Genomic DNA, 19979 nt, shown 5'->3' with positions numbered 1-19979 from the left:
CACTGGGGGCTTTTAAAAAGAGATTGGATAATCATTTGTCTGATATGATATATGGTCTCCTGCTTGAGTAGGGAGTTGGACTAGAAAACCTCCGAGACTCTATTATTCTGTGTTCTATGAATTTAAAAATGTTGATTGTATTTTATATTACAAGGTCAAAGAAGGGATCTAGAGGGCTTATGGCAGATCAGGAGTGGTGTAGTCTCTGGAGAGGTGTGGGGTTTTCAAGTCTGCTATAAATTATTGGGAAAACCAGATTTTTTTTAAACTCTACATCTGGAAAATGCACCTTGTTTTGTCACCGCTTGTGCTCAAGGCCAGCTTCTCACATCAAAAATCCCCTTTCTGGGCAAGGATTAGCCGGCTGTTTTAGAGCTGGTGGGGAGATGAGTGAAAGGGATGGGAGAGGAATGGAGCGTGAAGCCCGTTTCCTCCCTTTTTTGATAGGACGGGCCACTTCTAGGAGTCTGTTAAATGGACCTTGTCTTTTTCTGCCTACACTTTTGAGGAGGGCTCCAAAAATGAGAATTTGTGCTTTTGCAACCCTAAGTCGGAAGCTGCCGTCCTAACGTTGAACAAATCTTGTTGGAAGATGTATTCTGTATCTTACAAGCCAGGATACCTCCCAGCTGGGTGGACTCCAACTCCCAGCATGCTCAGCATCCCTTTGGAACTCTGGGAGTTGAAGTCCACACATCTGAAGGGAGTCCCAGTTGCGGAATGCTTTTGGAGGGGATGTTAGGAGATGGGTGGGAGGCCTACCGTTCAGGATGGCCGACGTTGCCAGGTCTGTTTTAGATCCAGATTCCTGCCCCTTGGGGACCACATCCTTCACCTTTCCAGAAAGACCAGCTCTGGCTTGGGGAGAGAAAGAAGGACGTGCCTTACCTGTGGAAAGGGAAACTGACAAGGTGGCATTGCCGTCGACTCCCGTTAGGGCCAGGTGGGCATTTGTAAGTGCCGATAACCTGAGGATCGAATGCCACGATGGAGTTGGGGGTTGTGCATGAGGAGGAAGTAGCCAAATCTCTTTCTGCTGATGGAAAGGGGGGGCGGGCAACAGGGAGGGACTTCCAGGTGAGAAGCGGCGAGCGTCAACCTGGCTACCACACCTGGCAGGAACCGGAGACAGGTGTTGGGTTTCAAACGGACACTTGTCTGGGAGCTGCTACGCGCTGCCTTCTCATTGGCTGCTTGGGGTGGGGGGCGGTGGGGAGGACACAGCAGGTGTTTCCGGAGGCAAAGAGGGTTTTGTTAACCCCCTGAAGGACAGCCCCCCACCCACCCCCGCCCACCCCGCCGCCAGTCTTTCCTCTCCATAAGCTGCTTATTGGCAAGAATAGGAAAAGCAACTGGCCTTAAACTACTAGCAGCACCTGATCATCAGAAACGGCTCAGGGATGCGATTATGGTCGTGATTGGGAGATAAATAAGGCCGGTGTGCATCTGTAGCGGGAAATGCTCTTAAAACACAACGATAAACTAGTTTAGGAACAAAAATAGGTCGGCTGCCTGCATTTTTAAGCCGAGAATGGTCCGCTCAAACGGTTTATTCCACGGGTCGGCAACCCGCGGCTCCGGAGCCGCATGCGGCTCTTTGAGCCACCTCCTGCGGCTCCGGAGCCTTCTCCGCCATTTTCATAGAGAGAGAGACAGACAGAGACAGAGAGGCACTTGTGCTTCCCTTCTCTCTATCTCTCTCTCTCTCACACACATGCAGATTTGCCCCTTGCTCCCGATTGGCCCTGCAGCCAGATGCCCTGCCCCCTGGTGGCCAGGAAGGGCCTTTCCGGGGCTGGCCCAGTCCGAGGTGCATGTGGCCAGAGAGCCGCGCGGGGAAGCCCCAGGATCGATGCTGGGAGCGGCCCAGCAGAGCCTCCGTTGAAAGGGCCAGCCCTCCCGCAAGCTGCGGCCCTAGTGGGCCAAGCAGGAGCAGACCCGGAGATGGAGGGTGAGTGGGGAGGAGGGAGGGGGCTTACCTGCACCAGGCGGAGGGGCAGCCGAGCCGGCCTCGTGTCTCCCTGGGCTGGGCAGCAGGCCTGGCGGGGCCAGCGGCCGGCAGGGGCATTGGTTCCTGCCCTTCCCCGGGCCAGGCGGTAGGCCCAGCGGGGGCAGCAGCCGGCGGGGGCATCGGTTCCTGCCCCTCCCCGGGCCGCTGAGCCAGCCTCGCGTCTTCCCGGGCTGGGCGGCAGTGGCGGCCGGCAGAGGCATTGGTTTTTGGCCGTCCCCGGGCCGCTGAGCTGACTTCGCATCTTCCCGAGCTGGGCGGCAGGGGCATTGGTTTGTAGCCGTCCCCGGGCCGCTGAGCCGGCCTCGTGTCTCCCCGGGCGGCAGATGGCGGGGATATTGGTTTCTGGCCGTCCCGGGGCGCTGAGCCTGCCTCGCGCCTCCCCGGGCTGGGCGGCAGTGGCGGCCGGCAGGGGCATTGGTTTTTGGCCGTCCCCAGGGCGCTGAGCCAGCCTCGCATCTTCCCGGGCCGTGCGGCAGGCGGCGGGGGCATTGGTTTGTAGCCGTCCCCGGGCCGCTGAGCCGGCCTCGTGTCTCCCCGGGCGGCAGATGGCGGGGATATTGGTTTCTGGCCGTCCCCGGGGCGCTGAGCCTGCCTCGCGCCTCCCCGGGCTGGGCGGCAGTGGTAGCCGGCAGGGGCATTGGTTTTTGGCCGTCCCCAGGGCGCTGAGCCAGCCTCGCATCTTCCCCGGCCGTGCGGCAGGCGGCGGGGGCATTGGTTTGTAGCCATCCCCAGGCCGCTGAGCAAGCCTCGCATCTTCCCGGGCTGGGCGGCAGTGGCGGCCGGCAGGGGCATTGGGTTTTGGCCGTCCCCGGGCCACTGAGCCAGCCTTGCATCTTCCCGGGCCGTGCGGCAGGCAGCGGGGGCATTGGTTTGTAGCCGTCCCCGGGCCGCTGAGCCAGCCTTGTTTTTTCCCGGGCCAGGCAGCAAGTGGCGGGGACATTTGTTTGTAGCCGTCCCCGGGGCGCTGAGCCTGCCTCGCGTCTCCCCGGGCTGGGCGGCAGTGGCGGCCGGCAGGGGCATTGGATTTTGGCCGTCCCCGGGGCGCTGAGCCTGCCTCGCGTCTCCCCGGGCTGGGCGGCAGTGGCGGCCGGCAGGGGCATTGGGTTTTGGCCGTCCCCGGGCCACTGAGCCAGCCTTGCATCTCCCGGGCCGTGCGGCAGGCGGCAGGGGCATTGGTTTGTAGCTGTCCCCGGGCCGCTGAGCCAGCCTTGTTTTTTCCTGGGCCAGGCAGCAAGTGGCGGGGACATTTGTTTGTAGCCGTCCCCGGGGCGCTGAGCCTGCCTCGTGTCTCCCCGGGCTGGGCGGCAGTGGCGGCCGGCAGGGGCATTGGATTTTGGCCGTCCCCGGGGCGCTGAGCCTGCCTCGCGTCTCCCCGGGCTGGGCGGCAGTGCGGCCGACAGGGGCATTGGGTTTTGGCCGTCCCCGGGGCGCTAAGCCTGCCTTGTGTTTCCCCAGGCCAGGCAGCAAGCCCGGCGGGCAGTGGGGGCATCGGTTCCTGCTCGTCCCCGGGCCGCTGAGCCGGTCAAATCAACGGACGTGGAGGTACTGCAGCTGGCTTTTTGATTCGCCGCAGACCTCCATTGACTTCCATGGGGATTCTTGGCAATGAATGGGGCTGATTGAAATCGCTTCAAGAAGCAAGCTGCAGAGCAGAGAGCTGCAAATGATCTCCACAGGAGATGCAGCAAGGGCAGGAGACGAGAAAGAGTCCGCTATGTCTGTGCACAAGCCCCGAAAGCTTTCTTCCTCTCCCTGCCTTTCTTGCTGGCCCTCTGATGTAAGCATCTGCTGGGTTTCCTCAACCTCCCCCCCCCCGTTTTATTTTAATCCCACCATCGCCTCCCTCTTTCGCAAAGTTGACATTCCTAGGACTCGTAGCTCGCTTCGCTCCTGGAGTCACTTGGCAAAGTTTGAAGGAGAGGCTGCCTGCTCCCACCTCCCACGGAGCAGAACTGCTGCTTCCTCACCTCCCAGCGAAAGAACCCCAGAGAGCTGGAAGGCGTCCTTTCTCCCACTTTCCGCTTCCCATCCTCCCTTTTCCAAGCACCCCTCCCAGAGCAAACCAGAAGCCTCAACTCCAGCCTCCTGCAGCAGGCTGAGATAGGCGAGCCCGAGCGACCGTCTTCTGCTGCCTCAGAACATTCACTGCAGCAGCTCTTTCTCTCCGTCGGCTTCCTCCTCCGCTCCCTGGGAACCTTCGCGCCAAAAGGCAGCAAGAAGAAAGTCCCAGAGAGGGAGAGCGCGGGGTGAGGGGAGAGCAGTCTTTTCCGAAGGGAAGAGAAGCCAGGACTGCAGAGCCCGTTCATACCAGAGCTGGATGGGGGGCAGGGCAGGCGCACGTTTTGCCTTAAGCTCCTCTCTTCAATCAAGCCCTGTGTTCTGTGCGCATGCGCGTGCGCGCGCGTGTGCGCGCGCACATTTTGCGGCTCCCAGGATTTTTTTTTTGTGAGGGAAATGGATCCAAGTGGCTCTTTCACTGTTGCAGGTTGCTGACCCCTGGTTTATTCTCATGAGCGGGATGCTTGCCTGTCCCGAAGCCAGCCTTCCTCTAAATGGGCTGCTCAAGAGGTATTTGGATACCGACTCCCATCATCCATCACCCTCAACAATCTCTGAAACAAAGGGATTGGCTGCATCCAAGTGAGGAAAAAGACCCAGGGGTCAAAAGGAAGCGGGTTGGCTCTACCCACTAAGGTCTTTGGTCCCACCCACTGGCCTTTGCTCTACCCACTAGGGTCTTTGGGCTCACCCATCCCTGGCTCTGGTCCCAGCAACTTTGAATGAGAGCGGGCAGGGGATTATGGGAAGGCTCCGGCCTTCGCACTAACAGCCCGGGGAGGTAGGCCAGTGATCCTACGCCCAACCTTGCAGGCTTTGGGTCCAGCTCAGGCTGAAAGAAAGGAGAGGCAGGCAATCCGAGTCCCCGAGCAAAGTCTACATTCCTCTTGTGCAACAGACAGGAGTTTAGATTCCCCCACAGGCAAACAGCTAAGGGAGGGGGGGGGAAAGCATTTTTTTCCCTTTTAATTTAAATTGCTTTGTCTGGTTTAATTCAGCCCTGTCTTTCACCCCGTCTGTAAAACTGTTCTCACCTCCTAAGGATAAAATGGAAGCCGTGTTTTGTCAGAATTGGACCCGGTACACCTCTACCGCAGAACAGCAAGCAAGGTCCTGGAGGGAACTGTCCTTTTCCATCTTTGCAACGACCCTGCCAGGTAGGCTAGGCTGAGCCAAGGTCTCCCTCTCTACAAGTAGCTGAAATCCGAATCCGTTTGCACCACCTGTTCTGGAGGTTTGGCTTTTGAGGCTAAGACCTAGGAAGGGGAGGGGGTCCTAGTCTCCAAACCCAGCCAGGTCAAAAACAAATTCATTTACACTTAATAAGCATTCAGATCATAAGGCACAGACAAGAAGGGGGCATCCGTCCACTAGGCCACACTGCAATGAATCCCACTCTCTCCACCCTCCCAATCTCCACTGCATCTGTTTTTCCTTCTTAGACAATCTTCCAGCATTTAGTCTACCCCACATGCATTCATTCATTCATTCATTCATTCATTCATTCATTCATTCCACTTCTGCTGCCTCCCAACTCAACCAAATGATTCTGGCCAGCTTAAGATTCTAAAATGATAAAACAATTAAAAACAGTAGGACGGTAACAAAAGCCTCCAGAAAATGTATACGAACAGCAGCCGAGATAATTAATCTACTAACAGTAAAGCCAAGATATTAATTGGGGAGGGGATTTGTCTCCAAAATACCTGGTGTGATCCCCTGGACCAGGGGTTTGGCCCAACCGCAACCCAAATGGGAAGGTGAAACCAACTCTATCCCCAACACCGATGACCAGCGTCAGTGGCTGTATCCTAAGTGGTGAAGGAAAACGCATTATGGACGCCACCTGTGTGAGTCCAGTTCAGGCCCATTTCAAGACCCGGGGCTCTGGTGGTCTTCCGTACCTCTTTGGTCTCTGCAAAAGACCGCGAGGGTCTCCTACCTTGCCCGCCCTACCTAGGCAGCCTGACGCGGTCCACGATCCACGCTGGCCAACGTCGCCGGCCCATCCTTGACACTTGGCAGCTCCTGTTTTATACCCGCAAGACTTCTCCGGAAAAAAGGCCCCACTGTTACATTCGCCGCCAGGTGATTTGTTACGGGCGGAAGGTGGAGCGTGGGGAAAATTGGAATTCCTGGGAATTTCTCTCCGTTTGGCTGGGCTCGAGAATCCAGCCTGCCTTCAGTTCCCAGGTCAACTCTGCAGCCCTCTGTTCCAGTTTTCTCAACGTTGGAGGGGGGGGGGAAGAGAAAACAATGCAAAATTCTTTGCGAAGGGCAGCCGGGCTTAAAAAATAAATCAATCTGCTACTTACTTGGCCTTTGAAGTGAAGGCAACCGACGGGAGGAGGAAAGGAACTCAGCTATGGGGTGGTTTAATGATTTGCATCTTTTAAAGTGTTTCCCCCCCCTCCCTTCTAGTTAACACCAAATATTCATCTTAGGGGGCTGGGGAGCATCTGAGAAAATAAAGAGGGGGGGGGAAATGGGAACGTGGGTTATAATTGGGGCGGGGATGGAGAAAGGTAGGAGATAAACTTGCCGGTGCAATCTAGAAGAAGAGAATTATTATTCCAAAAGAAGTGCGTAGTGGTGTCTTATCTCGGTTTTGGCAAAGGAACAGAACAGGCGGTGAAAATCTTCGCCTGGTACTGGCCTGCAGGCCAGGAATCTCTTGTTGAATAATTTTTAACTTTCTACCCTCACAAAGGCGGCAGAGGAGGAGGGAGAGAGGGGTCGACTCGTCTGGCCAGCGTAGAATTTCTGCCAGGAAGACCTGAGACCGAGGCACAGGGGAAGGAGGGAAAGATGGACCCCCAAGGATCCACCCAGGGGTGCAGGATGGGTGGGAAAAGTGATTGCTCAAAAGGGTATCTGATGGGGAAATGGACTCAGAGCGGTAGGTAGGTTTTACGTAAGCTTTGGCAGGCTCTGGGACCAACCAACTTGTTGTAAACAGGGCTTTGCTTTGTGGCCCATTCTTGGATGGGAGCTCAATGTTATAGAGTCATGAGTGTGACGAATAATCCCCCACCTATATTACGATTATCTGGGGGCTTTCGGCGTGCCCTCTGCCACATTTAATGCTGGGATCGCATCATTAAATTGTATTAAGATTATGCTATTGCAGTTACTGGGGATTGTTTAAGCACAGTTAATACCACAATAAAAATAGGGGGGAGGGTGTCTGTTCACAATCCCGCGTTTCTTGGGCGGCTGGCCTGCTCTTGTAAAAACTCAAGCCTCTTAACACGTTCTTCGGTTCCTCTGATTTGCAGCCGTAAAACTTTGTCCAAAACACAACTATTGATACTCCAAACAACCTGGTACAAAAACTGCTGATAGAAAGAGCGGGCAGGTATTATTCTTCAAGAGAAGCCCTGCAGCTACGCGTAGGATATCCACTGTTTTTCTCCCGCTTTGAAGCTGCCTTGAAGCTAGAGAAAACTGGCTGGGGGGGGGGGGGGAAGTCTTCCTGGAATGCAGCCGGCCCAGGTTTACAGATGCTGCTGGTGTTTTCTGAAAGCAAAAGAACGCCAGGCTTAGGAGCCACTGGCTTGATTCTCTCCTGAATCTGCTGCTGCTTGAAATCGTTGATTAAGAAGCTTCTCAAAGCAAAGAGGGAGGAAAGGAAGGAAGGAAGAAAGGGAGGGAGGGAGGGAGGGAGGGAGGGAGGGAGGAAGGAAGGAAGGAAGGAAGGAAGGAAGGAAGGGAGGGATCACTTCTACGTGTCAGAAATACTTTTCTGTGCTTATGAAAAAATATCACATTCTGGTTATATTTATTCCCAGATATGCAAAACTGCAGGCAACACAGTCCACCTATATTGTACCTCAACCCTAACGAGAGATGATGATGATAATAGTAATAGTAATAATAATAATAATAATAATAATAATAATAATAATAATAATAATAATAGAGAAAGAACTGGAGAAGATAACAAAATACAAAGACCTACCAATAGAAATAGAAAGACTGTGGCAAAAGCAAGCAAGGGTAGTACGAATAGTAATAGGCTCCTTGGGTGCAATCCCAAAACAACTGGAGCACCACTTGAACACCACTGGCATTGACAAATTCGCTATTAGTCCATTGCAAAAGGCGGCCTTACTAGGAACTGCTTCCATCCTGCGACGAGATCTGTCATACCATCAAACATCCACATCTGCCTATCCCAGGTCCTGGGTAAGGACTCGATAGGTAGACAAAATGCCAAATCCATCTGAACATCTGGCTGACTGTGTGATGATTAATAATAATAATAATAATAATAATAATAATAATAATAATAATAATAATAATAATAATGTTGGAAGGGACCTTGGAGGTCATCTAGTCCAACCCCCTGCTTAAGCAGGAAACCCTATACCATTTCAGAAAAATTAGGGGCCTCAGATCACACGATCCGGAAAGGGAGATGGCTAAAGCCAGTCATAATCCCAAACTTCAGAATATCGAGCGTTTGGGACACGTGCTTATTTATTAATTGTATACTCTGCTCATCTCGCCATTGAGCGACACTGTTTAATTTCAATTGCAATTCACCCCTTCCCACTTCTGAGACGAAACAAAGGCACGTGCCTAGTGTAGCTTCCCCCAATGGTGACCTTCTGCTTAAGGAACCCCCCCTGGGCACAATATCCTTTATATTAAAGACGCAGGGAGGGGCGCCTGGAGCCAGCCACAGGGCACTGACCCTAAATTGGATTTCCTTCCCAGCCTGCCCTTGTTGTTGTTTTTTTATTAGAAACCATAAGTAAACCCCTTTCCGGCAGCCCGATGTTCAGAAGAACTTTCTTTGATCCTGCCCTGGGGTGAATCAAACCAGAGGCGGGCCCCACGTTCGCCCCACGGCAACTATAACGTGGATGAGCCAATGTTCCGAAATGCAGTTTAGAAAAACAAGCCGGTCCTTTCGACCGTGGCTAATGGCACAACAGCCTTAACCCTATCCAATCGAGAGCTGATTAAAGACATTTTGTTAAAATGGGGGAACTTTTGTTAGGAGACACCACTGGAAGTTTCTCTGCGATGCTTTTCCTAAGTTGCAAGACTTTCCCGAAACGCCGTGCTTAATCTCTGTGCCGGCAATTTTCTGGGTCCTGCACTTTATTATCTAGTTTCATTCTTTCTTCTCCCGGGATTTAGGAGGCCCCGGAATAAAAGCCAGGAACGAAAAGGGATCCGGATCCGGAAACCCAACTAAGCACTAAGTCATGCCTATGCTGGGATAATGACTTTAAGACGTAGGAGACGGGATCAGGCTAAAGATCCATGTTCTCCACGCTTCTGGGGCATACAGAGACCAACCAGATGTGCCCTGGGAATCCCCCTGGTGGACCGATAGGAAAAGATCAGATCCCTTTCTCACCAGCTGTTGATAGAGAATTCAGGAAGGCATCAAAAGCAACTGTGGTTGATAGTGATAATCTTCTAAAGGATGTGAACTTCCTTCTCTCTCTTTCCTCCCTCCCTCCCTCCCTCCGTTCCTTGCCTCTCCTTCCTTCCTTTCCTCCTCCCTCCCTCCTTTTTCCTGCATTTTCTGTGACTTTATCGTTTTTTTTTTCTGGGCATCTGGATCGTGGATCATCACCGGCAGCTTTGTTATTGGCCACTGCACACCGATCCCTACGAAGAACAAGGATTGCTTGTATTTTGCCTGCTTTTCTTTAATGAAATAATTACTCACCCACCTCCCCACCTGCCTATCTGCTCAATAAACGAACTAGGCGGGGAATGGCTGTCCAGCACATCTCCGGGGCCAAATAACAGCCTAGTCAGAGAAATTACTTGTGTCTTCCAGTTATTCCTGGCATTTGCGTGTTGTACAGACCTCCTTATCGAGTAAGCATAGGGAAAGAAGTTGAAAAGGGAGGTCATGTTTAAAATTCCTCCTCCAAATTATTTTTCTCCTGCCTGGCTTACAGGAAGTTGGGACCACACTAGAGGATTTAAAAAAAAAATAAATAAATCACAAGGAGAGGAAGGTTTTTGCAACGGTGTGTTGACAGGGACTGCTTGCCGGGAGGGGGGGGTGTCTTTGCACATAGAACATAGAATCAGAAGTCATGTAGTCCAGCCCCCTGCTCAAGACGAGAGACCTTCATACCGTCCCGGTCAAATGGTTGTCCGGTCTATGGCCGAAAACCTCAGGAGCCCCTGTGTGTGGAAATCTGTGTGGATCAGCAGAGCCAGGACGCTGCCTGTCCTGTGGGGTGAGGCTGGTGGGCTTCGATTCTCACAAGCCTTGGCACACCATTTTGTGTGCCAAGGCTTGTGAGGACCACAAGGGCCAATGGGTCGTGTTTTGTGATTCAGAACAGCACAGGCAGCCCTTGGCTTACGACCACACTTGGCCCGACAACATCTGTTGCTAAGCGAGACCTTCGTTAAGTGAATTTGGGTCCCATTTTGGCACCTGCCTGGCCACAATTATTGTTAAGTGAATCATTGCAGTTGTTAAGTTAGTAACGTGGTTGTGAAGTGAATCTGGCCTCTCCCGTTGACTTTGCTTGCCGGGTCGCAAAAGAGGATCACGTGACCCACACACACACACGGGATACTGCGACCGTCATAAATACGAGTCAATGGCCAAGGATCCGAAGTTTGGTTATGTGACTATGGGGTGTGTGTGTGTGCAGCAGCGGCCGTTCAGTGTGAAAAATGGTCGTAAGTCGTTTTTGTCCGTCAGGTTGCAACTTTGAACGGTCACTAAATGAACTGTCGTAGGTCGGGGACTTACATGCTGGCTGAGGAATTCTGGGAGCTGAAGCCCACGGAGTCATAAAAGAGCCAAGGTTGCCTACCTCTGTTCTAGCCCAGCCCCCCCCCCCCCGCCACATCCAAGCCGGGTCTAGCCCATGAGCGCCCCCAAGCAGCTGACAGCGAAAGTGCCGTGGGCATCCTTCTGACATCATCTAGGATTCTAGGTAACCAGCAACCCGTGTCAGGCTTATCTCGTGGCTGATAAGGGAGGTTTGGGGGGGGGGCAGAGGCTGGCGAAAAGCCAGGGCCGTTAAGGAACACGCCCTTCCCGATCCTGGGAGCAAACAGGAAGAAGCCATAAACGAAGAACGCCAATAAAGTGAGAATCCTGCTTGACCTTTCCCACCAGCTGCTCAGGCAATGGCGGGAGTCGGGAGCGGGGCCTTCGAGGGCATCTAGTCCACCCGTGTGTGTGTGTGTGTGTGTGTGTGTGTGTGTGTGTGTGTGTGTGTGTTTCAACTTAGCAACTTTCAAGACTTGGGGACTTCAACAGGTCTGAAACTTGCTTAAAGTTGGACACCCCTGATTTAGACTTCTGCCTGGGGCCTAATACTAACTCCATTCTTTGCAGGCTGCAAAGAGAGCAGTGGTAGATGGGCACTCAGAAAGGGCTACAGCCTTGCCCCCAATTTAATCCCAAACATCCGCAGATTAAGGGGCGATGGAGAAAACGCCACTCGGGACCCTCTGTCCAAATAATTCATATTTTCCCAAGGGGTCAAGCTTTTCTTTGACACAGGTATTCAAATGGCAGCTTCTCTTTTATATAGAACTGGAAATCCAATGTTTTCCAATTCTTTCTTCATTATTTTTTTTTTCTATTCTCTTTCACTCTCTTCCTACTCTGACTTGGCTCTATCTCTTTCCTCCCCCCCCCCGTCACCTTCTTAGGGTCTCTTGACCCCCCTAAATGGCAAAACCATCTCCGATACCTCTGTTTCTTTCTTTCTTTCTTTCTTTCTTTCTTTCCTTCTTTCTTTCTCTTTCTTTCTTTCTTTCTTTTTCTTTCTTTCTCTTCTTTCTTTCTTTCTCTTTCTCTTCTTTCTTTCTTTCTTTCTTTCTTTCTTTCTTTCTTTCTTTCTTTCTTTCTTTCTTTCTTTCTTTTTCTTTCTTTCCCCACTTCAGATCAAATTGCAAAATAAATATTTGCATGACTGCATCCGGGCTTTCAGGCCACAGAAAGCTAATGTGGAACTGCAACCAATTTCAAAAGCTTTTGTCGCACCTCGAAGGCATGCTATTTATCATTTTTCCCCATTCAAAAGAAAAAAAGAGTTCAGCTGGGATCCCAAGGCATCGTTATTTTATCTTCCTCTGTTCCATCCCCATGATAGCCTGTTTATTCCATGCATTTTTATCCTGCTCTTTAAGCTCGAAAAACCCTGCGTGACGAACTGCGTGCGAGCAGGTTAAAGGGCTTTGCAAAACTGGTATGCCAAAGGAAAAAAGAGACGAGGAAGGACGAGGAAAAGAGCCAGCGATTTGGGTGGGATATTTTGGGACCTCAGTGAGCTGCATAAGTAGAGGGGGCTTTGGACCCAGGTGTGATGCAATACACCTAGTTAGGCATCAGCAAATAGCTGAGTTTTAGAACCCGGGACGGTCTGAGCTCCTTAATGCTTGGATAGGAGACCACCAGGAAATTCCAGGGCTGTCACAATGTGAAGGTGTAGATGCTCTGCTGTGGACAGATGGAAAAATCCATCTGCTGAGACTCTCAGCCACATCCCATCACCAGGATCAAGACACCCACCCCCCTACTCTCAAACTCTTCTTTTTCAGGAAGAACCCAGTGAGTTTTTGGCTGAGCTGATCCTCATAGGTGCTCTCAAAACTGCACCTTCGGCATGGGTGAAGAAGGCAACTGGGTGGGAAAGGATAAAGGATCCTTCGGATGAGTCCTTGGAAAGGAGACCACAAGGAGATGCCCAGGACAGGAGAAATTCAAAAGCGCCACATCCCTACTGCCGCCAAGAAAGCTAAGTGGCCATCTCCACCAAGTCCCCAGGACTTATTTTGGGCAGGCAAAACGAGACGGCTCTTTGCCCTTCCACCACAGAGCAGAGATTGGATCCTTTCCGTAGACCGACACGCTCCCACGTGTTCGGGAAAAGATGGGAAAAGCCGAGATGGGAGGACGCGAGAGGGTCTGCCCAATCTCGTGCCCAGGGGCAGGTGGATCCCGCAGGGCAGACTTTGCATGGAAACCCAAGCCTTTTTTTTTTTTTTTTTTTTGGGCTTCGGAGGCATCGCTAGGTGGGGAAGCCGGAGGAGAATTTGAGATCAAAGCAGAAGGTGAGGCGTTCGTTCGTTCGGGTGGAGTAATTAGTTCCCCTAGGATCGGTTTTCTGGCTTCTGCCTGGTGATCAGCTCCAGGGAATCAGCCTCTCCTCGGCTTCGCAAGGGGTGGGAAAGATTGCGTCACCGAACACAGTCTCTTTTCCCGGGGGGGGGGGGAACCCATCTGGGATGGGGGTGGGATGGCTCCGGGAGACCCACAGCATTTGGGGCAGGGTGGCTGCCCTGCCAATGTGATTTTATGAGTAGAAATTCAGCATATCAATCGGATTCCCAGGAGACACGACAGCTTCCCTCTTTGCCAAACGTTGTTTCCATCAGTGGGAATCAGCCCAGATAGGTAGGAAAAGAACCTCCACGCGCCAAGGCATTCTATCTTTCAACAGCACCGGGTGGACTTCCCCCCACCCCCCACCCCAGAAGATCAAGCCTTATATTACTATTATCCACAATAATCAAGGCCAGAAACAGCGAGTGTAGAAAGAGAAGTGGGAGAGGGTTTCTATTTTTTTAGAGGCCTCTAAATCTCACCTGCTCAGGTGGAGCATTTAGGTGAGGACATCCTCTTCTCAAAGGATGTCCTCACCTAAGAGCTACTTTATTCTTGTTTTTTTTTTCTTTCCTCTGCCCTCCACAGTTGTTTTCCTTTTGTGCCATTCCTCTTGGCTGGCGTATTTGGAGGCAGCCCCCCCCCCCGCCTTGTTAGTGTGTGTGTGTGTGTGTGAGAGAGAGAGAGAGAGAGAGAGAGAGAGAGAGAGAGAGAGAGAGAGAACTTTTGTCTAGACTAGAGAATGGAGGACCTTCTCCTCCCTTATCCAAGGGAGACCCCCCTATCTCCAGACACCCTGCCCCATCCACAAGTACAACAATCCTCCCTGCAGAGATGTTTATGCCCAACTCCATACCGTGAAAGGTGTTACTTGATCTCCGCCTGGAACTTAAAACAACAACAACACACAAACACTGCAATTAAGGCGGTTGTTTTTAATGGCAGGATGCTAATTGCACCGGAAGGGGGGGGGGCACACTTTGCCGCCTGCCCGGCCTCCCCTGAGCCAGACAACCAGGGGCTCAGGCATCATTGGGGCTGATTAGTGGAGGATTTCTATGTCCCCTGGTTTATTCCTTAACTAAAATAGCCCTAATTTTGCACAGGCATTTTCTTTTTTCTTTTTGGCTTTCCCTTGTTCTCCATCCCAGCTCGATCTATGCTGAGGCTGCCCAGGGAGTCCCAATTTCTTAAGGTTCCGGTCCTCAACGTCCACCTGGCATGATACCTACAAGTCAGCAGGCAAGAAAATGGGATGATAAATAGAAGAAAGATGCAAGAGATATTTCATTCTGGCCTTTTTAGATGCTGGCATTTTTAATTTTTTTATTTTAAAAAAGGGAAAGGTCAAACAGGAAGCGGTTCTGTATTCGGGCGCAAATTATACCTAGCTGTTCCTTGCCAAAAGGAATGGGGCACCTCGCAAAGAGGCGCCATTAAAGCAGGACATTAAACAACCACTCTCCCATAAAAAAAAAAATTGAGTTTCCATTGCCTCTTCTTCCGTGCAGCAAGCTCATTTCGAGTCTTTCTCCTTTCTTGCCCAGTTTAGTGTGTGTGTGTGTGTGTGTGTGTGTGTGTGTACAGTTTTCAGGGTAAAGAGCAAAGAAACTTTTCTGCATTCACCCCAAGGGTTCTCTAAACCCAGTTTCCCCCTCTGGATTGCTTCAAGGGTTGGAGGCGAGAGGTCGCTCGCATTATCTTCCTCCAGCTTATCATCATTCTGTTCAAAAGCACGTTGGCTTTTGAGATTTTTTTTCTCCCAAGGGGATTGGGGGGGGGGGTGAAGTCTTCGGAGTGAAGCCTTTGGGGTGCTCTGGTCAAGGGCGATGTGTAAACATCTCTGCAATAGTTTGCCAACTGCATCCCTTGCCATGTCTGATAGCAGTGGGGGGGGGTATAGGAGGCTCTTGTTAGTTTATTATTTATTAAACTGATATATTGTCCACCCTGCTGTTTGGGATGACTCTGGATGGTTTACAATGAGAGAAAAAACAGAGGTGTAAAAACCATTCTCAGTAGAAAAACTGATCTATCAAACGGTTAGCTGTCCCCAATGCCAGCTACACAAGAGTTTAAAGGGGGAGTAAATCTGATGCTGAGCCACTGAGCTGCAGTGAAGCAAACCTGGTTGGCATTTAAGACATGGGAGATTCCCTCCTCCCTTTCGCCAGTTATTTAATAAATATTTCAAGAATCTGGAGGGCAGCTTGAAAGTGCCCAGATGCCCACCTTCCAGAAATCAGCAGGAATCAGCAGCTAATCCAGGAGAGAGAGACAGTGAGAGACAGAGAGAGTAAGAGAAAGAAAGGAAAGAAAGAAAGAAAGAAAGAAAGGGAGGGAGGGAGGGAGGAAAGAAGGAAGAGAGAAAGAGAAAGAGAAAGAAAGGAAGAAAGGAAGGAAGGAAGGAAGGAAGGAAGGAAGAAAGAAAGAAAGAAAGAAAGAAAGAAAGAAAGAAAGAAAGAAAGAAAGAAAGAAAGGCGTTCCTATTGTGTGGAGGAGAGAAGCAGGTGGTAGTTGCCCCAGAAGGGTCCCCATTCACCCCGGGTGAACTGATACCCATCTTTGTGAACTGCCCTGGCACAAAGGCGACATCTGCAATCTCACAAACAAGGACATGAAAGAAATTGGCCCTTTTTGTCTTGACAGCCCACCTGGACAAGGAGGGAAAAGGAAGATGGAGGGCTGAAGACAGAGGCGAGGGGAAAAACCAAGGCGACATCCCATGATAAGCAGGTCTGCGTCATTGGCTCGGCTGTAAAAGTCCACTGACATTTTCCTCCCTGGTGACTTATCCCTTCCTCCTTCAACCTTGCGCCAGCAGAAAGGGGGATAAGGTGAGGAATTATACAAACCATTGATTCTAATTGCACCATTGTTGAAAGACTATTTACCGGCAGCCTGCAACTCCCTGGAGCTCATCCGATGGGAGGGGAGGGGGCAATGTTGGGTTAAAATTTCCTGGGCCAATCCTGCTCTCGGGCTGCACAAACCTTACCTTTTCATTTCTCCCCCCCCAAAAAAAAAATAACCCACAAAAAAATAAAATCAAGAAGTAGCAAGCCACTGAATTGCGTTGTTAGATCTTGCTTCGGTTATTCATTTATTTATCAAATTTCGACACTGCCTGAGTATCGAGCCCTCCGCTCTGGAAGGGGAGAGTCTGACGATCGCGCAAAAATGAGTGCTGTGGTTTGCCCCCTCCCCTGGGAAAAAAAATTGCATGGTGTCAAAACAACAAAAAAATGAGGACGAAATATCTCTTAAGAAAGGCTCGGGTGAGTTGTGTATGTCAGAGATAAAAGACAGGCATAAGAAAGATTCCCTATTATTATATGGGGGAGGGGGAAGTGTCTGTGAAAATTATTCAGATGCCTGGGCAATTAATGTATCGAGGTTTCTGCCAGCGATATTTGCATCGGAGAGACCTCGCTGAAATTTTGATATTTAGTCTTTCTCCTTTCCTGGCCTAGACAGGAGGTGTCTTTCGTGCAGAGGCTGAAAAATCTGCTTTCTGGAGGGGGGAAAAGCATCTTCAGCTCAATTTCGTGGAGACTTTCCTGGAGAGGGGAGGGATAATGCAGAAAACCTTGCTAAAATTTCATCTATGTGCTTGTTTTCCTGACCAAAACACATAGTGGTACACTGGTATCTATCTATGTGCCCCTGCCTCCAAGGTGCTATGCTAAGAGAGACAATGAACACAATGGCCTCCAGATGGCGCTGTCTCACCGTGCCAATCTCCTGTTCTGGGATGGTTCCAATACCGGGGTCTTTCCAGATGTTGTGGACTACAACTCTCATCCTCCCCACCGGAGGGCACTGAGGCCATCTAAAAGCAAAGACTGTCCAGAAATGGTCCAACAGGCTTCAGGCTATTAGAGGCTGCAAACTCAGAAATGAATGTACATCCTGATCAGCCATTTTTGTACGTGAAATGTTACGTCAGGTTCGTCCCGTCAAAAACGAGCAGGATGAAAGGATCGGAATGGTCTCCCCCAAAGGTCATGTAGCCTGACCCTCTGCCAGGGTGGGAAAAATACGAATTGGATGTTTGAAATCCACAAATACGGCATACTGAAGAGGTACACAATAAGGGTTCCCCTCCAGAACTGCTCAAAGTTTTGGGGTGGGGAGAGATTCGGGGGCCTTGCCAAAGATGGGCAGGGGGTCACCACCAGCTGTGGCCTTTAAAACAGAAATAAGCAACGCCTGGCCCGTCATCCTACCCTTTGCAGACCCCAGACTAGCAATAAAATAAAGGTTTCTTGAGATTTCAAATCTTCTTTTTTTCACAAATCAAACCCTAACACACATGGCGTCACTATCTGGAACATTTAGTGTCCCTATTTTGAGCCACAGCTCCCTCGGGGCCATCACTTGCCATCCAATTCCCCCCCACCACCCCCATCCTCTGATGGAATCACAGCCACGGTCATATCCCCAGCGGCTTTCTGAAGCCAATTAAAAGAGGGGGAAAAAAAATGCAGTTCACATGTGCTGTTAAGCATTGTGAATCCCTCCCGTGAAAACACGTAAGCATGTCTGTAACATTTCAAAGCTTCTTTGCACCGCCTGGTTGCCAAGCACAACGGTTTCTGCACTGCCTGACCACACAAATTAGGGAACTGGGTTAGGTGTGTATGTGCGTGTGTGGGGGGGGGGTGGTTGACAGTTAACAAGCACCATCCATCAATACTCTTTGCCCCTGCCCGCTTCCCGTTTTCTCCAATCCCAACCTTGCAAAAGACGGGCTCACCTCTGTTTTCTAAAAAAATTCCCATGCGACGGAATACAACAATTCCCAGGGGGGTGAATAGCACACCTGCGACGTGCTGCTGGCTGGCTGGGATGGAGGGAATAAAATCTCTCTAAAACCAAGCAATCAGGGCTGGCTACAAGGGTAAGGTGTCCTTGAGCTGCTGCTGTCGGCTAATTTATTGCCATTATCCTGATATGTAACCATCAAAAGGACTCCGGGATGCTATTCGGCACCTTCATAAAAGCTTAATTTACACCTTCATCTTCCCAGCCCGGCTCGGCCCACAAATGCTTTCTGACATGCGGAGCTGGGAAGCAGTTCTTTGGAGAAACAAAAAAATTTCCCTTCTGCAGTTTCCTAACCATTTATTAACCCTGCAGCTCAACATTTGGAGCGGCAGAGAAACGAAACCGAGTCCCCGCTGAAGGCCAGGTGTGGCACCCGGGGTTATTTCCCGTGGCCTGCGGGCCTGTTGGCACACATTTATGACGGTTGCAATGTCCCAGGCTCACATATCGCCTTTTTGAAAATTTCTGACACGCGAAATCAACGGGGGAAACCAGATTCACTTAACAACCAAGTTACTAAGTTAACAAGTGCCGTGATCCGCTTAATGACGGTGGCAAGAAAGGTCGTAAAGTGGAACAAAGCTGTCTGACTTAGCAGTGGAAATTTGGGGCTCAGCCGTGGTCTTAAGTCAAGGGGTGCTTGCGTTGCCAACCTGCTGGCTTCAGTTTGGTGGTCACAATAACCCTGTGAGGTGGGTCAGGCTGAGAGGCAGGGAAGTTCTCAGTCGGTCTCAAGTTCTGTCTTCTCTGTACTCTTTCTAGAGTACAGAGAAGAGCAACAAAGATGATCAGGGGACTGAAGGCTAAAACATAGAAGGAACGGTTGCTAGAATTGGGTATGTCTAGTTTAATGAAGAGAAGGACGAGGGGGGTCATGATAGCAGTATTCCAGTATCTCAGGGGCTGCCCCAAAGAAGAGGGAGTCAAGCTATTCTCCAAAGCACGTGAAGGCAGGACAAGAAGCAATGGATGGAAACTCATCAAAGACAGAAGCAACCTAGAACTAAGGAGAAACTTCCTGACAGTGAGAACAATTAACCAGTGGAACAGCCTGCCTCCAGAAGCGGTGAATGCTCCAACAATGGAAGTTTTTAAGAAGAGACTGGACAGCCATTTGTCCGAAATGGTGTAGGGTTTCCTGCCTGAGCAGGGGGTTGGACTAGATGACCTCCAAGGTCCCTTCCAACTTAACTACTATTACAAGTTACTGGGTCAGTTTCATGGCAGAGTCAGATTTGACCCTGGCCTCCCTGCTCTTAAACAAGCCACGGTCCAACTTTGATGTTTCTTCTGCATGCCAAGGTTTCTGGCACCTGAACTGGCAATTATTAAAGGACAGGCTAAGCCTCTTGAGAATCTAAATATTATTTCAGTTTAACATGAGGAGGAAGACTTGGAAGCCGCAAAGCAAACAGAGGACACGTCTCCAAAAAAATCCCCCCTCCATCTGCTTTTTTATTGCTAAGCTTCGGGGGGGGGGTTGGGGGGAACGGGGGAATGTGGGTGGGTATTTTTTGAAAATAACCCATGCCACATTCCAAAATCTTACAATGGAATATGCTTGCTGTCTGCCTTCCCTCCCCTGCAGGCATCTTGCTTTTGAGGATGAGATGCAGAGACTGTCACTGGCATTCAATAAATAATCAAGACTGAGAGAAAGATTTCAACACACACACACACACACACACACACACACACACCCCTTTCAAATCTTCTCTACTGCTTTTGCGTGAGCCCTTTTGCTTGAGTTCTCCTCCTGCTGAAAAACCCACCCCAGACTTTTCAAATCTAGCCCGTTTTTTTTCTCTCTTTTCATCACTTCCAGCATCTGTTCTGCCGATTCGGTAACAAGAGCTCTGAAAAGGTGGGCTGGGTAGAAACGGTTAAATTATTAAACCTATTTTTTTTTTCACAAAACCAACTTAAACTCTCCCAAGGAAACACACTAATGAAGGCATGAACTTA

General features: G+C 50.6%; 1 protein-coding gene across 8 annotated transcripts in view; it reads right to left on the bottom strand.

Annotated features, from left to right (window-relative positions):
* Positions 1-19979, bottom strand: part of TTLL10 (tubulin tyrosine ligase like 10) — a 110602-nt gene that overhangs the window by 84863 nt on the left and 5760 nt on the right. Inside the window, exons 1-2 of one of the 8 annotated variants that reach the window (XM_039367693.1) lie at positions 5974-5990; positions 5776-5880 (exon numbers count right to left, since the gene is read on the bottom strand). The exons of 1 other annotated variant lie outside the window; for it this stretch is intronic. Coding sequence is in view for 1 of the 7 variants with exons in the window: in XM_039367691.1 (XP_039223625.1) it covers positions 889-918 (30 nt within the window). In the remaining 6 variants the exon portion in view is untranslated. Of the gene's footprint in view, positions 1-888; positions 1005-5775; positions 5991-6011; positions 6288-6384; positions 6407-19979 lie in introns of those variants that run through there. 6 more of the 8 variants (XM_039367698.1, XM_039367694.1, XM_039367696.1 and 3 more) reach the window with 6 other exon arrangements.

Source organism: Crotalus tigris, unplaced genomic scaffold (assembly GCF_016545835.1).
Source record: "Crotalus tigris isolate CLP2741 ecotype Arizona unplaced genomic scaffold, ASM1654583v1 scf7180000020588.15403103151:6194809, whole genome shotgun sequence".
NCBI classification, from domain to species: Eukaryota; Metazoa; Chordata; class Lepidosauria; order Squamata; family Viperidae; genus Crotalus; species Crotalus tigris.
The sequence above is the reverse complement of the archived record's forward strand: the minus strand, read 5'-3'. Positions and strand labels throughout refer to the sequence as shown.